The sequence below is a fragment of the Chrysoperla carnea genome, chromosome 1 (assembly GCF_905475395.1).
Source record: "Chrysoperla carnea chromosome 1, inChrCarn1.1, whole genome shotgun sequence".
NCBI lineage: Eukaryota > Metazoa > Arthropoda > Insecta > Neuroptera > Chrysopidae > Chrysoperla > Chrysoperla carnea.
In genome coordinates, this window is record NC_058337.1 from 87,488,078 (window position 1) to 87,511,065 (window position 22,988).

General features: G+C 27.7%; 1 protein-coding gene across 3 annotated transcripts; it reads left to right on the plus strand.

Annotated features, from left to right (window-relative positions):
• The first annotated feature begins 1,740 nt into the window (after positions 1 to 1,740).
• LOC123291048 (aromatic-L-amino-acid decarboxylase) lies at positions 1,741 to 21,976 on the plus strand. Of its 3 annotated transcripts, none has more exons than XM_044871484.1 (7): positions 1,741 to 1,846; positions 17,031 to 17,131; positions 18,703 to 18,823; positions 19,277 to 19,390; positions 19,455 to 19,704; positions 20,635 to 20,783; positions 21,054 to 21,976. In XM_044871484.1, the coding sequence occupies exons 2-7, from the start codon at positions 17,052 to 17,054 to the stop codon at positions 21,774 to 21,776; spliced, it is 1,437 nt and encodes a 478-aa protein (XP_044727419.1). In that variant the 5' UTR covers positions 1,741 to 1,846; positions 17,031 to 17,051; the 3' UTR covers positions 21,777 to 21,976. The 3 variants fall into 3 exon arrangements, with proteins under 3 accessions (XP_044727419.1, XP_044727421.1, XP_044727420.1); XM_044871486.1 differs by having other exon boundaries at positions 1,754 to 1,846; positions 17,037 to 17,131; XM_044871485.1 differs by lacking the exon at positions 1,741 to 1,846 and adding an exon at positions 8,394 to 8,490.
• Positions 21,977 to 22,988: the final 1,012 nt, after the last annotated feature.

Here is a 22,988-nt window from a genome sequence, read left to right on the forward strand (position 1 = left end):
ACAGTTTCTTTTTTACTTACACAAAAACTCAAAAATTTGATTTGCAGGGCCGTATTGGTATAGGTGTAATTTTGATGTAGGCGTTCATAAAGTCACAGATCATTAGTCTATTTTCGGTTGTCTGTCTGTCAACACGATGACTCAAAAACATATATAGTCGAAAATAAGGCACAAATTATATATAGTACATACGTGTTATATGGGAATATCAGTTATGTGTGTGTGACATGTATGCATGTGTGGCTATCTGAGGGGCTATCTTTTTTTACTTTCATGACGTAAAAAAAACAAACGATTGCGTAATCAACTCTGTTTATACATGGTATTTCAAAAAAAACTTTTTCTAAGGAACATAGGATTGAAAGCTATTTTTGGAATAAATTGCAGGAGTTATGTACACCAAAACATGGTGGTATCGATGAGAAGAAAGAAGCTATTTTGTTTTAAAACGCCCCCATCATATTTATATTATTATTTTTCATCTGCCTTTTCAACTTTCCATCTACCCGTGATGTATCTTTTATATAGGGAAGTACTTGGGGTGTAAAGTTTTATTTGATATTATAATCAGGGGAAAGTGGTCTATAATGATCCCTAAGGAGAAAATGACCCCACGTTGTTTTAAGTAAACTATTAAAGCCTTCTAGTATATTTATCGATATAAAGTTTCCGCGCGATCAAATTATTCGTTCAATTAAAACTTATCACTATGTATAAGCTAATTTGTGTTTCGTAGCAAAAATATTAATTTTACTGCTTATGATTTATGGTAAGACAAATTTCAACGTAAAATTTCTTTTTTTGTATTAGTTTTTGCCGGCTGGCTGTTTTAACTCTTGGCTTTTGTTGATTTTTAATAACATTATAACACATTTTCATAGTCGTATAATAAATTTTAAGGTCAGTTTTATGACGAAATTCAAATATGTCGTTTACGGGTAAAATAATAATTTTTATATAGGCTAAAATGATCTCTATTTTGTGTGTAAAATTATAATAGATAAAATGATCCCCGATCATGTAACGGGTCTTTAATGCGTTGATTTAGATGAATTTACCAGTGATTTTTATTTTCATACTAATCGTTGATGCAATGTGAAAGAAAAGTTAATATTTTATGTGAACTGTTTGATAAAAAATGCAATAGGATCATTTTACCCACTATCCTTTACAAGATCGGTCAAAACGATCCCTTTTGAGAAATATTGAATAGTTCTAAAAATTTGAACAGATTAAAAGAAATTTACATACCAACATTGCAATATTTGAATAAAGATTTCGAAAATATTTCGACGTTGTATATACATATGTCGAATAGTTATGTACATATATGTCGAATGGCTATAAATTACATGTTTTCTTAGGGGGATTATTTTAGACCACCTTACCCTACCATTCATTGAGATATTATATGTTATCAATTAAACCAAAAACTATCCAATTTATTAGTCATATTAAAAAATTAGTCTTTAAATACATCTACGCACGTCCAAATTTTAATATTTAAAAAAAATTCCATGATTTATTAAAAATTATAATTTTTCCTTATAAAAATAGTCTACTTATATACAAGAAAGGTATTTCCCCAAACACTGAGTGCAGTTTCAATTTAAAAAGAATCACAATCAGCTACTAGGAATAAATATAAATACAAAATTTGGAAATTCCTACCATTATAATATTAATTCTTTATGTATAAAAACATACCTTGATATTGCTTTTACTTTTAGTTAAAAGAATATCGTGAAGTGTTTTGGTTTTGCATTTTGTTTGCGTTTATTCTTTTTTGCCAGGATATATTGTTGGTTAATTGTTTTACAAAATAAATACCTAATTGTAATTGAAGGTAAGAGAGTTTTTAAAATTATATTATTCAATAATGAATGGGTTTATTAATAATTTAATCGCAAGGTCAACTACTAAATTATTCCTTATTATTTTTGTTATTTGATCGGATATTTATTTATTGTTAATTAAAAGCCTTTAGTATTAATTTTGTAATAATATTTTATAAAAACAATGTAAAAATTAAAATTGCATTTATAACGGTTCAATAATTTAATTATTTAATTACCATTGTCTTTGAAAAGAGTTTCTTAATTATTTAACTTATTATGTACATACGAAAATATGCAAAATTTTGAAAAAAATCGTTTTTTGGTACTAAAATCTTTTCTGGTAGCTATTGTCAAGGGCGTCGCTAGCCGATGGCAAAGAAAGGGGCAAGTTGCTTTGTGGAGAATGAGAAATGAATGAATTGTAGACGGTACAAGTAAAAATATAGTAGATAAAACACAAAAATTTATTTTTATTTTAAAATTAGACCTATTTACCATTAATTTATCCGAAAACAATCGTGGATCTAGAGTTAAATTTAGGGGGGTCACGGACACTGAAATCCGGATTTATACTGGTGAGAACCGTGGATTTTTTCCCCCTGTAATCGTATGAAAATTTTGATATAGGTGTTCATTAATTAACCTAATTAGTTCAATTCCGTTTGTCTGTCGATAACTCAAATGATAACTCAACTCGATAACTCAAAACACGATAACTCAAAAACGAAAAGAAATATCAAGCTGAATTTTTTTATATCGTGCTCAGGACCCAAAAAGTGAGTTTGAGTTTGTAAATTGGCAACATGGGTCCATTGTTTCTTGTAAACTGCAAGAGGAAGAACAAAAGTTTAAAGGTAAAATTGTTTCATATAAAAAAGTAAACAACTTTTGTTTGAAACATTTTAATTGAAATTTTGAATTCAGTAAAATTTCACTTTTTTAAAACAAGTGGGTGCTTTGAATCCTTTTTGTGAATCTCTAGAAGGGGCAGCTGCCCCTACCTGTTCTTCCTCCCTTTGGTGACACTTATGGCTATTGTGTTGCTACGGAGCCTTATTATGTTTTTATTAAATACAATGTCATTTAATAAATTTGGTGCCAATGCTAATCAAATAGGTACATTTCCTTACGAAATTCTTAGCAAATTTTTTGTAATTCTCAATGAAATAATCGGATAATAATTTTAATGAATTTTGTTTTGACTATTTCGTTTGAGTTTATCTTACCTACAAGTTAATGCGATGTGAATAATCCATAAGACTTGGAAGACTTAAAAATTAACATTCAACGTGAAATTTAGACCCGAGAACTAATGCGTTATTAAAATCAATATCAGCCTTTTGAATTGTTAGCAATAAAAAAGAATTAAAAGATTAAAAATGGTTAATCATCTTTGATTTCATACACCTCTTACAAAACATTCAAATCTTGTCCAAATCTTCGGTTATATAATATCATTTTGTTTCATAAAATGGTATATAACCGAGGTTTTCTACGAAGTTTAATTTGTAAGAGTTTTAAATAAAATACCTAATGAATAATTTATATAAACCCAAACACTCTGTAGAAGAGAAAAAATAGGATTGAATAAAATAAAATACTAACTTATGAATTAAGTATGAAGTTGAAAAGAATCATTGACGTAGAAAACCTCTAGCATTAAAAGCATTGCTATCTTGTATACCGAATGTCTTTTATTATATTTGTTCTTATATTACTGCTAGTTTGTTGAGAAATGGTTTAAACTAGGAATAAATTGTAATCGCAAGCAAAGTTTTTGGTTTGACTTTTTCCTAATTTTTTGTTTTTGTTTTTTGTTTTGTTTTTTTTTTTTTTTTTTATAAAAGTGAAAGAATAGATGACAAAATTTGAAATAAAAATTAAAATCAATCGACAAATACAAATATACAAGCAATTAAAGTATTTTATTTACCTGTATCTTGCAAAATAATCTTTTAATACGTATAGTCTCTGTGGTGCTTACAAGTTATGACGTCACCATGTGCTAATTTCCTCTCTTTCTTTATGTATATTTTAATTCGTCATATTTTTACTCGACTGCGCGACGCAAAGGAGTCATAATGTATTTATCAGTCTCTTATATGTGTGTCTTTGTGGCACACTAGAATCTAAACGCGATTTTGATCTTATGTCAATCGATTTGTCTTAATCTTGAGAAGGTCACTCAAGATATGGCAGTAATGAAAATTTAATATAGCTACGACCATATGTTAAATGAGGTATCATTGATATTGAATTGCAAATTCTAACTAAAAAGTGTAAAATACTAAAAATAAATTTAAAAAATCAAAAAGCTGACTGTGTTAAATAAAAACATGGCGAATGTAGTTACATGGCGACTTTAATAGTTGGGACCCATTAAAACCTAAACCGGCTCAAATCTACCTAATCATGAGAACTTGCCTTTTTACCAGTTTTTATTCAACGAAGTCGATTTTTTTGATTTTTTAAATTTTTGTTGTTGTAGTTTTTGATGCCATCCAAAAAATTCTTCCACACAATCTTTTGACTCGATAACGAACGTCAACAGAAGCGATAAAAAAAACTTTAGTCAAATATTATTTTACTTCAGAAATAAATCGGTTTTCTATGTTTTGGAGAGGCAAGACCCCGACGACCCTTTCCAAAATTTGTGCTTGTTTTAAATATATACATCCAAGAAGATGATGTATGTGATTTTAATATAAAACTAGAAAAAATTGAGTAGGGGCGTATATGTTGAATATGTAAACATTTTAAAAACGATCGGTATACATATACTTGCGAGCTTTCTATTTATATTAGAAATAGACTATAGATTACTTGAATAATATAATAAATTATCCAGAACTTGTTAAAATTTACGAACAATTTATATTATTCTGTGACGGATCATCAAAAATTATATGTAGTAAAAAGTCATTGGGTGTAAAATATGAGAAATACTGTCTGTTTGTTGGGTACAAATATTTTATTTGAAAATGAAGATATCATCAAGGCAACAGGGGTTGAAGCTCCAGGGCCTCCACAAAAGAGGGGCCTCCACAAGAGATTGTTAAAGTTATCCGTCCTTAGCATTAAAAGTGATTTACTTCAGGAGCTGGATTTTACCGAAATTATTAATGATTTTATGACGAAAAATCTCGCAAAATTCCATTTGTCTATCAATATAATTTAATTGGGTATTTCTTGTATTTTACGATATCCACGTATGTTTGTTGACAGGACTGTGTTTGAATACCTAATTGAAACATTCTAAAAATGATAATTATTTATCATGTTTGAAAAAAAAAATTAGGGGCCCCCGACATTTAATACCCTAGGGTCTCCACACCCTTAAATCCGTACCTGATTAAATGCTTTTTATTTAAATGGAATTTTTACCTTTTGATGTCTTTAAACACATGAAAAATTTACAAAAAAGGCAGTAAGAGGAACCGGGGAGTCGATACTCAAAAAATCTTCATTAACCCAATGTTCAGAGTTTATAGCCATCTAACTCAACTTTGGTGGGGCTGTAAAGGTACGCTAAATTTTAAAAACTACCAAAAAAACATAGTTTTTGACATAAAAAGAGGGTAAAGATGTTGGAAATTTGATAACTCCCAAAGGCGGTTTCTCTAAATTAACTTAACAGACAAATAGAGTTTCAACAATCTACCTCAATTTGGAAAGCCTTCACTTTAATAACATCTAACCGCCTAGTAACGACCCTAGTTACCGAATTTAATATTATTTTAACCAAAGAATACTGCTGGAGAAGCTCTAAAGTACAAACAAATAGCCCCAGAAATCGTGTAAGTGTTACATACCTACGCCTATATTTTCCAAATAATTATAATTAAAAATATGGTGAAGCGTTTTAAATTTGTTTTTTTCTTGCCATCGCTTCCACCATATTTCGCCATAAGTTTTTTAGTCTTAAATAAAAATTTTTAAAAAAAATTTTTTAATAGAAAATTGCTGGGTATTCTTTTTTCTTTGATTAAAATTTTTTGAATAGCTTAATAATTTTTCATAGATACAATAAAATACGGAAAGAAAAAATCTATTTTTTATAATATCAAGCTTTTTATTTTTTTAAAGTTAAATTGTAAATAGAATGCTGTTAACTTGTCTCCTGTTTCTGATTACATCCGTTTCTAGTGAGTATAATATGTATACAGGATGTCAAAACGACCATATCCCTACTTTCAATAGAATTTAAACTTTTTATGTTTAATAAAGGTTATACTCATATTCGAATAAACGAGTAAACTATGTTGAAGTTTTCTACGAAAATTAACCTATATGATTATCGATCTAATGAATTCGGTAGCTTGAATTTTTATGTATTTTATCGAAGATTAGCAGAAAAATTTATATTTTTATACCTTGCATTTAGTAGTAGTATAAAAAACTTAGTTTAACATGTACCTCTTAGAAATTTCGATGGCAGAAATAAAATTTGGTATAGGTCTTCGTAAAATCTTTTCCTATTCGGACGCGGTTTTCCTAGGGTAGCGGGCTCAATTCCCGCCGTACTAACCAAAATTTATTTAATTAATAGTTTTGATGGGCAAGTACATGGTATATGTATGAAGGAGGTGCACTCCGTCTCTCCATTTATTTATGGTTAAAAATGATGATCATAAATGGAGCAGTAAAATGTTAGATTAAACTTAACTTTTTCAATTAAAAAAAATATATATATCTATTCTAATGTATGCGAAAATGAGCTATATTGCTCTACAGTTTCATTCAAATCCATTCTGTAGTTTTTGCGTGAAAGCATAACAAACAAACAAACAAATATCCTTACTTTCACATTTATTATATAATAGGGATTATCAGATACTTTTTGAGTACTGTACTGTCCCTATACCATACCAGCATTGAAATAAATGCATATATCATTATTATAAGATTAAATTACCGAAAATTGAGCACTATTTTAATTGTTCCGTAAATCGAAGAATAACTATTCTGGAACATTCTGTATATGTACATGTATATATAATATGGGTGATGGTAGAATTAACTCAAAAGAAGTGAGTCGTAAATGGAGTTGAATGAGTAAGTGAGTGCTCTTGAATGGATGGATACTTGTGCAATAATATTTATGTCAGTGTAACATAAAGGAGAAAATTGGTGTGTTATATATTATTATTATATGTGAATTGGTGACTGCTATGATCGATTGTAGTTATAGTACTAACAGTCCGGAGTTTGAGCCCCACTCTCTCTCTTTCTCTTATCAATGTTGTATTATTATTATATCATGTACTATACTTATACTATTTAATTATACCTATATATACTTTTATTTTATATAATACTGGGTGATTCTTAGATCAATTATTGGAATTCGTACGCATTTTTTACAAAATAATATGCTAGTACAGCCCGGTCTGGTTTTTCAACGGGATAATTAGGAGAAAAACAGAAGGTTTTAAGAAAAAATACTTTGGAAAAAATTGGAGTGAATATTAAGTTATTTGAAAAAATTGGAAAAGTGTTAAAAAATCGATTTTATACAAAAAAAGGCGGAAAAAGTATTTTAATAAAAGACAAAAAAAAGAAGATTGTAACGCTAACGAAATTATCGTAGGTAGTTCGTAAGATTTTATTCTATACTTTACACTGGACCAATGGGACCTTTTATCTAAGTGTTAGAGTTTTAGACAAAGGGCGAATAATTACTGACTTAACTCTTAATAAAAACCTAGCTTACAGATTAATCTAGTTAGTTTGGATGACAATACATAGTAAGGTGGCATCCTGATTTTCCTATCGCTTCCACCATATTTGATATATATACAGTTTTTTAGTCTTTAATAAAAAATTTCAGTAAAAAAGCTTTTATTGTACTTAAAGTAGAAAATAATTTTATCTATGAGTCACTTATACCCGACTGTTTGTAAAAGTTTGATTCGCTTAGTTAAAAATACAAAAAATGAATCAGAACGCCTCGTCTACTTCACATGCCGGGTATGAGTGACTTATAGATAAAATTATTTTCTACTTTTTAGTACAATAGAAGCTTGTCCCTTAAAAAGTATTTTATATTAAAATTTTTTTATTATATTAAAATATTTTATATTAAAATTTAAAAAAAGACTAAAAAACTTGTATATATATCAAATATGGTGGAAGCGATGGGAAAATCAGGACGCCACAATCTTACTTTGCATTGTTATCCAAACTAAATGTGCATGCAAAATTTCAGCTCGATCGGAGACCGGGAAGTGGATTAAATTTGACTTGCAAGATTTGATTACAGGCAGACAAAGGGACAAAACTAAATAAAAGCTTGTAAAAATGGTATTTTTCAATAACTCTGTACGCTAGTTACGTACATGTATATTATTCTATATAATATACTTGATATATAAAATACGTTATATATTTATATATGTATTATATACGCTTAAAAGAGCTTTTATATAAAGCCCGCAATCACAGTCCATGTCACTTGCATTATAGTCTTTGAACAATTCACAGTGATATTTTATAATGTTTGATGTTTTAACTATATAAATACAACATATAATACGTATATAATAGTCAAGATAGAGATAAAATATTAAATCAACAGGCTACATTTATTTATAATAGAGATAAATTTGATAAAGCTCTTTCACTGAGTACTGATCGTGTCATACTTGAATTAGTAGGTATTATTTAATAACACATAACTAACTAACTCCTACTTTTCAATTTTAATATTTAAATGATTAGTTTTTATTATTAAAGAAACAAATTAATTTATTTATACTTTGTTGTTAAACAAATATAGTTAATTAAACTTGCACAGGTGTGTTTATTTAAAATTTAATAATATATATTAATTAAAAACTTTATTTTTATATAAATCAAAGTGTTTAAAGTTTAAATTGAATATTAATTTAATTTTTAATTTGTGAGTAATTGTTTTAAAATTAGATTTATTTTAAATATTTGCAAGTTTTTTTTTTGTAACTTTAAGATTAATTAATTATTAAATCATAATTTTATCTTATCTTAAGTATTTAATTACTATGAATGTCAAATTCGTTTATAGTATTTATATTTTTTTTTGGATAATTTTATACAAGGATTATTTAGAAAACTAAAATTTCTTTAAATTTTTTTAAGGAAATTGTGTATCTATATCATTTAATATTTAATGGTTTAAATTTTAAAATGCTGTAAAAAATCAAAAAACGAATTTTGCCTTATAAACAAAATCCGGATAGTAAAAAAAACAATGAAAGAGGCAGTATATGTTTTCTATTTCTATAAAAACAAAAAGAAATAATAAGCTGAAATTTTACGAACATATTCTGGAGCCAAAATATGATTAGGCTCTATAAAATCGACATTTTTTTACTAATGAAAAAGATAGGGAAATACTTCATAGTAAAAGTGTTATTTTTTAAAATTCCTTTTTGTGATGAAAAGTGGAACCGAAAATTCATTCATCTATCCCCTATTTGACCAAAAAAGTTGAATATTATATGGTTATATTGAGTCAGGGAATTTAATTCCGTGTGAATATCGTTTATAAATGGATTCTGATTTTTCCGTTCTGATCTGCATTATTTTTAATATGTAAATAAGTTAAAATAATTAGATACAGAAATTGCAATTGTAATTCGTGCTAGTAGCTGTATTGAAAACCACTCCTTGAAAATAGAAGACAAAAAGAATGATGTACGTTATATAATAATATATCAGCAAAAAATAGTCATTTACAATTACTTTGCAATTAAATTTTAATAAGCCTGCAAATTTCTAAAAAAAAAAAAAAAAAATTGAATAAAAATTATCTACGGCTTTTTCACAATTTTCCATACGATCGGTATTAAAAGAGTAAGGATACTATGATTCGCGCCATAAATGTAGCACAAATTGCTTCAATGGAGCTAAATGATATGTTATATAAAGTAATTTTGGTGGAAGCGTTGGGAAAAATTTTATCTGTCAGTACATAAAAAACTTCGATATTTAGATGCTTCGTTAATTATAAAATCTTAATAACAATAAGGGATCTGCTCGTAGTAAATAACACAAATAAGAATTCGCTAAGTAGGTATTGTCATTTATTTGAAATCGCTCTTCCAAAAAAAATCCAAAAAAATTTACTATTTATAATAAGGATAGGTATTTGTTAATCTTATATAATTGCATTAATTTCCGATATTATTATTGACAAACATCTATAGTGAAGTAATTCTAATATCAAAAGTATTTTAAAAGTTGATTAATCTTTTAAAAAGATAACTTGAACCGATTTTTAATTCTTTATGAAATCTTTTTTAAACCTGAAATTTCGCAATTTTACAAAAAATTTGCAATGGAGTCACAAGCTTCGTACTGGAATGTTTGCTAATTGTTTTAAACATAAAACATAGTGTCTCTATATATCAAATTTCAATGCTCTATAGAAAATTGAGAGAATATTCTATAAAATCTTGGTTGAAATTTGCTTGAAAATTTCCTAATTTTAACTGAAGGAATAATTAAGAATACCTGTAAGGATTGATAATACCTATTAATAATTTTATAAAAAAAATCTAACTAAAACAACGTATAATTACTAATTTGTTAATAATTTTTATCCCGTGTCATTAAAGAGTTATGAAATTAAAGTTTAGTAGTCCCTTTTACTTTCTAAAAACTTTTACTAACTAAACTGTCAATTGTTATGATGCAGTTGATGTAGAAATACATTAAAAGAAATTTTTTAAATAAAATAAAATTTTATCGATGAGGGTCGTAAATAAAATATAAATCTCTATCTCTATATATTATGAATGCGAAAGTAAGCATTTTTGTTTGTTTGTTTGTTTGGTACGCTTTCACGTTAAAACTAGCGAATGGTTTTTAATGAAACTGTACAGCAATGTAGCTCATACTTATAATAACACATGAGGTATAATTTATAAACATATACATTACCATAAATTACAGATTTCTGTAAAAGTAGTCATTTGACATTACCATAAATTACAAATTTCTGTAAAAATAGTCAATATAAAATATTTCACGGCCATCTTTCCTTATATACTCAGTGAATAATTACGATTATTATACATTTTAAAAGAATAGAAAACCATACATATATTTTACCTGTGTAAAACAATCCTTACCATTATTTCGAGTGTTATAGAAAGGGGATAAGCAGGAGCAATTTTTACTTATCTTTAATTTTAAACACAGCGAAGCGAGTGGGTATCACTCTAGTAGGGTGTATATATTCGAATTCTTTAACTCGTGAAAAGTTTGAAACGATACTGTTGAAAAAAAAAAGAAAATTATATCAATAAATATATATATCTCTTTTTAAATGGGATTGTTAAGTGAGAATTCATGTCGAATGTAACAGTTGAATACGTATCTAATTGGTTCAATTTAATAAAAAGAAAACATCAAGAAATATAAGTCTTGAAATCTACGTTGATATCTTAGAACCATATATCTGTTTTTTATTTCTTTTCTTTTTAAATTTACTCTTGCAAAATTTTCACTCATAATTTTATCTTTTATACGGGGTGTTACACAGCTTATATTTCATTATTTTATCCATTTTTATACCATATATGTATATGAAATATACAAAGGTATACTAAGTTTAGCTCCAAGTTTGTAACACTTAAAATTATTGACGCTATGAACAAAATTTTGGTATAGGTGGTCACCTAATTAGTCTATTTCTGGTTGTCTGTCTGTCTGTCTGTCGTCTGTCTGTCGCCTGTCCGTCTGTCATCACGATAACTCAAAAACGAAAAGAGATATCAAGCTGAAATTTTTATAGTGTGCTCAGGGCGTAAAAAGTGAGGTCGAGTTCGTAAGTGAGCAACATAGGTTAATTGGATCTTGGGTCCGTAGGACCCATCTTGTAAACTATTAGAAATAAAATAAAAGTTTAAATATAAAAAATGTCCCTTATCAAAAAATAAACAACTTTTGTTTGAAACATTTTTTTGTAAACATCACTGTTTACCCGTGAGAGCGCAAATCGTATAGTATGTATTATATGGGAATATCAGTTATATATGTGTGACATGTATGTATGTGTAATGTGATAGAGTAATCAACACTTTCTTTACATGGTATTTCAATAATTAACTCTGTCAATTGTTTGTTTTCACTTGAATTAAAAGTCGATTATCCTATATGTATTTGGATATCGTATCTTTTTGTATGCGATTTTTAATGGGAATATATCCATCGCGTAAAATAAGAATTAAGTGCATTTTCTAAACTTTTAGTTAGTTTCATCTGATAGACTTCTGGAAGTGGGATTTTTTTATTGGAAATTTCCTCCTTTTTACCAATGAATCTTTTTTTTAAATATTAATATTTTAGGAAATATTGGCGAAAAATGAAATTCCTTTTTTTCATCTTTAATTGTTTATAGCTTTAGAAATGCTTCTGGTACATTTTTGTAGACATCATTTCGAATCCAACGAGACTCGACTAATAATTGATTTTGCTATTTTACTTTTTTTTTGACTAAATTAAAAAATAGTTTTTTTTATCCAAAACAGTATTAGATTCAAAATGGCATAAGTTTGTTTATCGAGGTTAGCTTGTTTAATAAAATTTTTTAATTTATTTTGATTGAAAACATTATTTAAATATTATTTTTATGAATATTTAAAAGAACGCTTTGGATGAAAGTTTTCAAGGACAATTATTAATTATAATAAAATTAGATAATAATTATATACTTTTATGAAAATTTAATTTTTTTTTTTGCGTAAATCTTCATTCTAAACACTTGATGTGTACCATTTTTATAAATTAACCTTCTAGAATTTTAACATTCAATTTTAATGACCTATATATTTTATGATTTATTTATTCAATGTTACATGCTATGATAAAATTGTGAACGGTAAAAATATGGCCTCGCTAAAGACTGAATTCCATTGGGAGAAGGATCTAATATTGTATATTTACATCTAAGCTATCTGTGTTGTGAACATACTTTTAAGTCAATTTTTAACAAACCGTGATGGATATTACCCTTAGAACACAGACCAATAAATTTCTGATAATTAAATAATTTATTGAGAAATTATTGTTTAATATATAACAATTTTATTTTGTATAAGCGAAAACTTTCGTTGAGAAATTTTAAAATTTATGTTGTAGGACATTAAAATGGTATTTATTTTTGTTAATATTGGATTTACAGAAAATATAATCAATAATCGAGTATCAAGTATAGTAAAATTTATTTTCTACAGCTTCGCTTTCGAATATTAACCGAGAAATTCCAATTTTTAAAAAATTTTCGCTTTTTAGAACCTAAAACAAATTATTGAATCCAAATCAAAAACTGACTTAATAATAATTACTAAAATGTGAAGTTAATTAAAGGTTTTGAACATATAGAACCCAGTTTTCGTTCTCATTCAGTTGAAATATGCTTGAAACTCGATAAATAAATTTAATCGAGGAAATTGCTTTAAGCGAAAAATGTTAGTTTCAAAGGCACACATCTTATACTGGCATTAACTTCGATCTAAGTTTTAAGGTTTAATTAAAACCTCACTCTGATTCATAACTGACAAATATTAGATGAACGCTTCAAATTAGAAAGTTGTTCTTTATGAATACGCAAACAAAATTTTTTGTTTGAAACATTTTTCTGTAAACTGAATAGTTTAGACAGTAATTGGTAGCAAAAATCTAACTTTTTGTGCGTTTGTTCATTCAATTTGAACAAAAATGGCCTTTATAGAAAAACCTTTATAGAAACCACTTTTATTGGATTTATTGTGAAATTTTATTCGGAGAGTGACCGATTTTGCAGAAACAATTATACGAAATAACAATTTTGATACGAAAAAACAATTTTGGGTAAAACTTTTCAGTTCACTTTTGCCTAAACTGTACGGTTTGCGGAAAAATTTGATTAAAAAATGTTACTTTTTTAACAACTTCAATAACAACTTTTTAATTTCAAGTGTTCATCTATCGATTACCAGTTATGGAGTAGATTGAGCTTTTCATTGAGCTTAAAAATGTAGGTCAACTTTACCTACATCCCCAACATTTTTCACTTGAAGCATTTTTATCGATAAATGCTATTATTCCAGTTTAAAGCATCTGTCAACTTAAAAATCACTCTGTATATTTTTGAGAAAAACAAGAGATAATTTTTCTGTGAAAAGGATGATTAATTAATGCATTTACAAGAAAATATTTGAGACTGTTATCCAAGAATACGATACTAATATAATAGATAAATCTTTTCCAATCTTTTACCATTTATACATGAATGCTGCATGTTCTTCTTATCGGGATTTTTGTCAGAAATAAAGGATAAAAGAATAATTAAGCAGTCATTAAATTATTTATTTATCAACGACGATTTAATGTAATTCACCTTACGACGATTTAATTAATCCACCTTGATTTGCACATTCCATAGGTAAGCCAGGAAATGATTTAAAGGTATATATTTTAAACGGTATCAAAGAATAGGTACTCGGTCACAAGAAAATTACTGTGAGTCTAACTATTAAAGTGTCCTAGTTTTTAAGGTTTTACTTAAAAAAATTTAAAGGTTTAATACAATTTAGTGTGCATTTATTTTAATGTAATTGAATATTTATGTTTGCCCTTGTTCCTTGACCGCGATTGCTATTAAATCTGTTACAATTTTAAAATTACTTACTCTAGTCTAGTCTCAAGGGTATAAAATATTTCCTATACTATTTATTAGTCAACATAAAAATGAGTTTAAATAGTACTAGGAACTGTCAATAGTCATAGCAGTTGAATAGGATCTGAATAAAAAAATTTACAACAAACTTTATTCAAAACAATACCCAAGAGCGTATTAGCTTATATTTGAGATTGTGGTTTTTAATTTCGAAGAAAAATAGTTTCACCTACTGTTAGTTCGAAGAAAAGTTCGAAAAGTAGATAAGAGTAAATTTTTACGGAATTACCTAAAAAAAAACTATTAAAGCTCCAGTCCCGTCACATGAGGCACCAAGCTAACGCACATTTTAAACATGTATATTCGACGTTTTTTAGAATTATGAGTTAAATAATGAATACATTGTGCTTAAGAATGTTTGGGAGCATGTGTATATTGAAAGGCAAGCAAGTTAGGGTCGCTATCGTCCTTTGGACCTGGATTTACCACTGATTTAGTTGGGCAATTATATCTTTATGCCAAAATATTTTTCAATTTTTGAAATGTTTTGGAAAAAATTTTTAATTTGCCCTCCTTCCTGGACTAAAAGCACGGTATTCCCATTTTTGGGAGACATATGAAAATGCTACAAAATGAATGAAAATTTAGTAAGATGCTCTTTAGTTAATGTAATGCTAAATCTATGGTAAGAATTTTAAAATGATTCACTTACCCATTTAAAAGTTATTGTAGGAAAACTGTAATTTTAGATGTTCTAATTTTCTTGGTAATATAGTCATATCTTTAAATAATAATAGATATTATTTTTCCAAATTAATGATAAGAAAATTACCAACTTTAGAAGAAGCTTCAAGAAAAGCTCAAACAGTATAAATAATTATATTTCTAGGAAACTTCGCGTTTTCCTTACATATTAATCCATATTTAGTTTGAAGTTTACATTAAGTTTTTTATTTGGATGCTTTAGAAAAAAATGATATCTGAATATTAGATATCAAAGCTATTACATCTGCAGGAATATTCAAGGAATACTTCTTATTATGTATAAAATACCTATATAAATAAAAAGAATTCCCAGGTGATATTGTAAAATAAGAACGAAGGGTATTATAATATTCTTATAAGTGAAGTACTAGAAAGTTGAATGGTCATGCATTTAATTTTTGTTTTAAATTCACAATATTCATAATATTATGAAATAATTTGGAACAGTTATTATTACCAAATAATAACATTTTTACAAGGTCATTTTATTTTCATTAATAAGTCAAATGAATTCTAATTATTTTGTCTAATTATTATCTATTTTTAATTTTATTGTATAATAATAGAAAATAATTTTATTGTGTATGGTCATTGTCTTGAATCCGTAGGTCAATTAAATATACTTTTCAATAAGATTCTTCTTTGTCTTGACTTAAATTTAATTTTGCTTACAAAATCTATATTTTTAGATTTATATATAAGCTACTGAAAGGTAATAGTTTTGTATTGCCTTCTGTAAATTGTTTTTAATAAAAAATTTAAGGAAGCCAACTTTTTCCAATCGACTTATACATGGTCAATTTTGCTGCTACGTAGTTAAAGAATAACTCTTATAAGGGAAGGCATCGAATTGTCAAATAATCTTTATAAATTTTGATGTCAATAGACTTTCTTTATAGTGGAGGCGTTGGACAATGATATAGTCGCGATTGACCGTCGAGTATTCCTCTATTGCTCAGACTTGGATAAATATAACTTGGATTCATTGAATATCTGTATTCTTATTAAATGTAAGGGTTCTTTGGGCAATGGCCAAAAATGTTGCCCTAAGTTTCTTCAGCTAATTCTGATACAATAAAATACAAATACCTACAATTTCAACTGAGGAGAAAAATTCCACGCAAATCTTTTTATCGATCCTATATGCTTAAGAATTCGATGTTATTTGAGAAAGCGTATGAATCAGGATTTGAAAATTATACGTTTGGTAGGAAATATATTTGTGAAATTCAAAAGCATAAACTTTTTCAACATTTTTCGTCATGTCTAAGATTCAATTCACAAAAATATTTTGACCTTTCTATCAATTTGCCGCCTCCAAAATTTGAGGCCTAGGGCCATGACTCAAGTGGCCCAATATGTAAATCCAGGCCTGTTTGTTAGTGTTTCGAAAAAATTTAGTTTAACTCTCATTTTAATTTGCATTATATTCATTAATATTATAAAGTTCCTTACTATTATAACACCTTTTAGAAAAATATTTTATTTTATATAAAGAGAACTCTGTAATATTTGAAAAAATATTTTATAAAAATGTTTCTAATTAATTTTATTTCAATTAGTTTTTTGTGGTAATTGTTCGATATTTTCCTTTATTTACTATACCAAAGAGGGGATAAAATCTTTTTAATAACTGAAATCAATATTACAATTGTAATATGTATTTTATTGTTTACTTTTAGTATAAATTTTCCTCAAGGGGATTTCTTTTTTTATGTTTGTTTAAAAAAATATGTATACACTATATTTAATTGAAAAATGTTAAATATTAACTTTTGTTGCAGGATTTACATAAGACATAAAAAATGGAAGTTGAACAATTCAAAGAATTCGCCAAGGAAATGGTCGATTATATTGCAAAATATTTGGAAAACATTCGAGACAGGTACGAAAAAAAATTTTATTTTTGAATTGTTTAATATTGAGTTTTCCACGAATTAGCCATTTATTTGTATTGCCATTTCGGTTGACCAACTAATACACATCCTGAATTTTATAAACTTAAAAAGTACAGAAAATGAGAAAAAGATAATAAGGACTAGTTCCCACTAAAGAACGATGGAAAATTTATTCATCGCAAATGTAGACTGTTTTAATTTGTATAACAATTGCAGGTAGTTCAATGCTCTTTTATTTAAGCAGGGTAATGTCTATCAGCTTATACGACTGCAGCACTTGTATAGCCTTTGATTGCCAAAGTATTACTCAAATGGGAATATGCGAAAGATGAATATTTTGAATGCCCAATTTTTATTAATACACCTTAGCTCTTTTACAAAATACTTTCAAATTTTGTTAAAATAAAAAAGCTAAGTTTTTTTCGAAAATTCTCAATAAATATTCAATTGCAAAATAATTTTGTTGGGTCCAGTAAGGTACATTTTGTAAAAAATGTTTAGATACATTGTTTTTAAAACATTTTCTTGGCATTTACTTTGATGATTATATGGTCTTAGAGACGGTATCAGCTCAATTTCACCTATCTGATAAACAGATGAGACATATTTTTTATTAGATTTTGTTGATTTTTAAACACTCCTCATAGTTTCATATAATATTGATTTCGATTAGTTAACAGATCTACACCGATCTGTAAACTAATCGATGGGTATCACAAAAAAGATAATTTAATTACGAAAATAATGGTATAGGCTTGCCTAATAAAAATTCATAAAAAATATGTCTCATATGGTTACCAGATGGGTGAAAATCGATCTTATACCGTCTAACAATTTCTTAGCAATAACCATACTCGAGTTTACAAAATATTAGTAGATTTTAAACATATGTTTATTGGCTAATATTTAGACGAAGTCTAGATAGGTATACCTTTCACGAAACGTTAAAATTAAAAACTCATTAACGACTTAAATAGGTTAATTCATAATATATGTTTAGAATCATTTAGAATGGTTAACCCTGACCAACAATGTCCTAGTAACTTGGTGTTATATTGTTAAGAGAAAGTTTTTTGTTTCATAAAGTCAAAGATATATTCTGTAATATTATAATATTATTACCTATATTTGCCAACAATTTAAAGGTCGCGATTTTAAGTTACAGATTATGCGACTATATAATATACAGAGTGTATAACCATGAGAGTAACTAAAATTGATACCCCAAAAAGATAAAGGTATTATTTCCTTAGATGAATGTTTTCACTTTATATCGATTCATGGGCATACTGAGGTGAAGTGGGCATACAGTTAGGAGCAGTTGCCTTCCCTCCCTGAACCAAGATTTATCATTGATTTGGTTGGCGAGTATGTGTTTATGCCAAAATACTTAATTAAATATATTTTTAGGCAAAAATATCTTATTTGCCTTCCCCCCAACTAAAAATTTCTATTCTGCCTCCCTTGGGTCAAAAGCTAAGAATATTGACACTTAAGGATATATTTTAATATCTATGTGTCTTTTAAGATAATATTTAGATAATATTTTGCTTTCTAGACGTGTATTACCAACTGTCGAACCAGGATATTTGCGACCATTGATCCCTAATGAAGCTCCACAAGAACCAGATCAATGGCAAGATGTTATGGCCGATATTGAACGTGTTATTATGCCAGGTGTAAGTTGAATCTTTATACATAAATCGAACTTGATAGGCTCAAAAAGAGCCTTTTATTTTTTGCAATGAAGACAATACAAATATTGTATTCCATAATTTTTTTTTTAGTTTTACCTATTCCCGGTATTTAGAAGTCCTTATATTTACACTTAACATGTAGTTCCAAAAACGTTGGGCAAATAGGAAACAAAATATTTGATAAAATTGATTTTCGTACCTTTCAGTTTGAATACCCCAAGACTCTTTGTATCGAATGAGAAGAAACTTGGAAGAATAGGAAGAATTCTTCTGAAGTTTTTGCCTCAATCAATATATTTGGAGAAAGTTTCTTAGTTTTACTGATCAGGCAATCCTGTAATATCTTCTTACATTACATTCTTCAGATTTCCGCATAGGACTGAAGATATAATATTTTAACAACTTGAGATTTTTAAACGTAGATTATCATTTTAGGTAACACACTGGCATTCTCCACGTTTCCATGCATATTTCCCCACAGCAAATTCTTATCCAGCAATTGTTGCTGATATGCTTAGTGCAGCAATTGGGTGTATTGGATTTACATGGGTAAGTAGCACTTAACAACAAATTATGATTAAAATTTTGTTTATTTGTAAATTTTTGTTTATAGATTGCAAGCCCAGCATGCACTGAATTAGAAGTAGTAACTTTAGATTGGTTAGGAAAAATGTTAGATTTACCCGAGGAATTTTTAGCCTGTTCTGGTGGAAAAGGTGGTGGTGTTATTCAAGGCACTGCAAGTGAAGCAACTTTAGTCGCGTTGCTTGGTGCTAAAGCACGCGCAATTAATCGATGTAAAGAAGCAAATCCACAAATGACTGATAATGATATTACAGCAAAACTTGTTGCATATGCGTCAAGTAAGTAACAATAATGTTTTATTTAAATTAATTATTTTAATAGAATTAAAGAAATTCACTTTTGGCCTTGTTTAAGTAATTGCACAAATAGTGTTAAGAAAGTGTATTTAATCAATTTCAATGAATAATAACATCCTGTAAGTTTGTCTATTCTATAATATTAACTATTATTTTTTAGTATTTTTAGCAAATAAAAATACATTAGCCTTTCTTAACAATTTCGTAGACCAAAAATTAAAAAAAAGTATATTATAAGGATAAAGGGCTCTAGGTACATATGAATGCTTGAAAATTTCGAAACTTACTTCAATATTATAGATCAGATATTTTCATCACATAAAATTAATAGTATACTAACATAATAATTAATAGTATGTCAGATATTTCATCTTGTCAAATAGTCATCCATTGTACGAACAGTCTAACTCTAAAACATCAGCCATCTAGTTCGTTAAATGTTGTATTCGATGCTACGGCTGAATATAATTCAAGCTTCTAGTTGAAGGCTGCTAGTTATACTAAGCTAGTTGGCTGCGACATATACATTTCGTTTACAAAGTAATTATTATTATGATAAGTATAGTATACTATTATCGAAGATAATAAAGGATGTTTCGAAATAAATTTCGATTTTTGCCCCAATTTCTTAGATCAGTTTTTTGTATTTTATAATTACGTATTTCAACTACCAAGTGCCATCAACAGTATGAATTAGCTAATCGTAATTACTCTTATTATGTATGTTACTCGTTGCTAATTTGGTGCAGTCCGCAAACGTAACAGACTGCTATATCTAAAATATAACAATCATCAGCAAGAATTTTTACTACAAGCATATTTACTAGGTCGAAATTTGCAAAATACGCAGATTCTAAAATTAATCTTATTTTAAATAGTTACAAATTAAAACCTTTATATTCTTTATTACAGAACAATCACATTCTTCGGTTGAACGAGCTGGTCTTTTAGGTGGTGTTACACTAAGATCTATCCCAACAGATGAACATTTCAAAATGTGCCCTGAAAAGCTACAAGAAATCATTGCCGAAGACAAAAAGAATGGTCTCATACCGTTTTATGTAAGTTAATTTTTGAATGTTATATCGGAACCAGAAATTAAACATTCCTTTTAATTTTCTATACCAATCAAATTTTTTTACGATTGATATTCTTGGTTTTCCTTTGAGTTTTTCTTCGAGAATAATTTTTTTTTATTTGCTTATTCTATTTCAAATTCCTTTTGTGATAATCGTCCTTGCGTAACTTATGAAGCTCTGCCTAATATTTAATTTCTAAGCTTTCATAATTTATATTCTAGATTTAGAGAATAATATAAATGAAAATTTTAGGTTGTGGGTACTCTTGGTACAACTTCAACATGTGCATTCGATCCAATCGACAAAATTGGTGAAATTTGTCAAAAAGAAAAAATATGGTTACACGTTGATGCCGCTTACGCAGGTTCAGCATTTATTTGTCCCGAAAATCGTTACTTAATGAAAGGTGTTCATTTAGCTGATTCCTTCAATTTTAATCCTCACAAATGGATGTTGGTTAATTTTGATTGCTCAGCAATGTGGTTGAAAGAACCTGGTTGGGTAGTTGATGCATTCAATGTAGATCCACTATATTTAAAACATGACCAACAAGGTTCAGCACCGGATTATCGCCATTGGCAAATACCTCTTGGTCGTCGTTTCCGATCACTAAAATTGTGGTTCACCTTACGTTTATTTGGTGTAGAAAATTTACAAGCACATATTCGTAAACATATTGCATTAGCTCATGATTTTGAGGCATTAGTGAAAGCAGATGATCGGTTCGAAATTGTTGGTGATGTTCTTATGGGCTTAGTTTGTTTCCGTCTCAAACAGAGTAACGAAATTAATGAGAAATTATTGAAAAAAATTAATGAACGTGGTATTATTCATTTAGTACCCTCAAAAATTGGTGATGTATACTTTTTACGTATGGCTGTTTGCTCTCGATATACAGAGCAAGAAGATATTCAATTGTCCTGGAGAGAAGTGGTAGCTGCAACTCAAGATGTTTTAGGGTGTGCAAATAAGTAATGTTGTTTGCCTGTTTATCGAAATTCATTGCCAAATGTATAAAAAAATAAATCGAAAATCATTCAACGTAAATTAGGAAATTTAAGTGTTTGTGTGTTGTGAGTAGTAGTAGTTTTCAGAGCTTCAACCCGATTGAAAATTTTGTTTTTACAAAGGAATCGCAGTAAAAGTGCAGTAAATCCTGTTTATCAAATTTTTTGGGAATGTTACAACCATGATGCATATAAAAAAAATGATGTCAGCTTTTCTACACAGAATCTGTTGCAGCATTGTTGAAAATACATTAATGCTTTTTCACGCAGAGCCTGAATTTTCTGTAAGAAGGCGTGTACTTTAAGATAATATGTTCTTTTAAGAGCATCAACACATGTCATGCTTTTTTCTAAAAATATACAGTTTATGATTTTAAAATAAATGTATAATTAGCATGATACTCGCCCGCTTACCTGGACAATTTTCATTTTTAGAAGTAAAGACCACCACGTTATAGCTAATGCTAAAATTTTATAAACTATAGCTTATGTGTTATTCTGATGAAAGAGCTATATTATTGAAAATTATTAAAATCCATTCAGTAGTTTTTGCGTGAAAGCGTAACGAACAAACAAATCAACTTACTTTCACATTTATGGTATAGGGATGTTATTAACGATAATTGGCTATTGATCGGTTTGAAGCTTCTATTAATAAATGTATATAAATATACCAATTTTATTTTAATTTATTCTTATAAAAATGTTTTTGTCAGATTTGTGACGATTTTATATTAAATGAATTTTTTTATTGTATATTTTTGCCAATTTTTTAATACCATGTTTAGCTTTTTTTTACTGCTGGAAAAATACAAATAATCAAGTGCATTATATACTTATATTGTAGGCAAAAATCGTAATTTTTGCCAAAAAAAAACTTAATTGAATAAGAGAATTTAATTTATATATGAGATAAGTTTCCGTTAGGTATCTTCCTAAATACAATGCTGCCTATCACGGTTTGTTTTCGTCATAACATAAAAACGACAAAATCATGATAGGCAACATTATGTCATGTATTTAGGTACAGAAGCATTGTTGTAAAAATATAATGTATATTTAAAAAATATTAATATTATTTTATTATAAAAATGTAATTATTTTTCTTTAATTTAACAATTTATATTTAACCAACATTAAGAAAAATAGCGAAAGCTTTTAATAATCTGACAAAGATTCG

Excerpts from the sequence above, each read along its gene's own strand:
- LOC123291048 (XM_044871484.1), top strand. The coding sequence starts at position 17,052 with ATGGAAGTTGAACAATTCAAAGAATTCGCCAAGGAAATGGTCGATTAT. Across the intron at positions 18,824-19,276 it reads AACGTGTTATTATGCCAGGT|GTAACACACTGGCATTCTCC; the intron begins GTAAGTTGAATC and ends TTATCATTTTAG. Across the intron at positions 20,784-21,053 it reads ATGGTCTCATACCGTTTTAT|GTTGTGGGTACTCTTGGTAC; the intron begins GTAAGTTAATTT and ends TGAAAATTTTAG.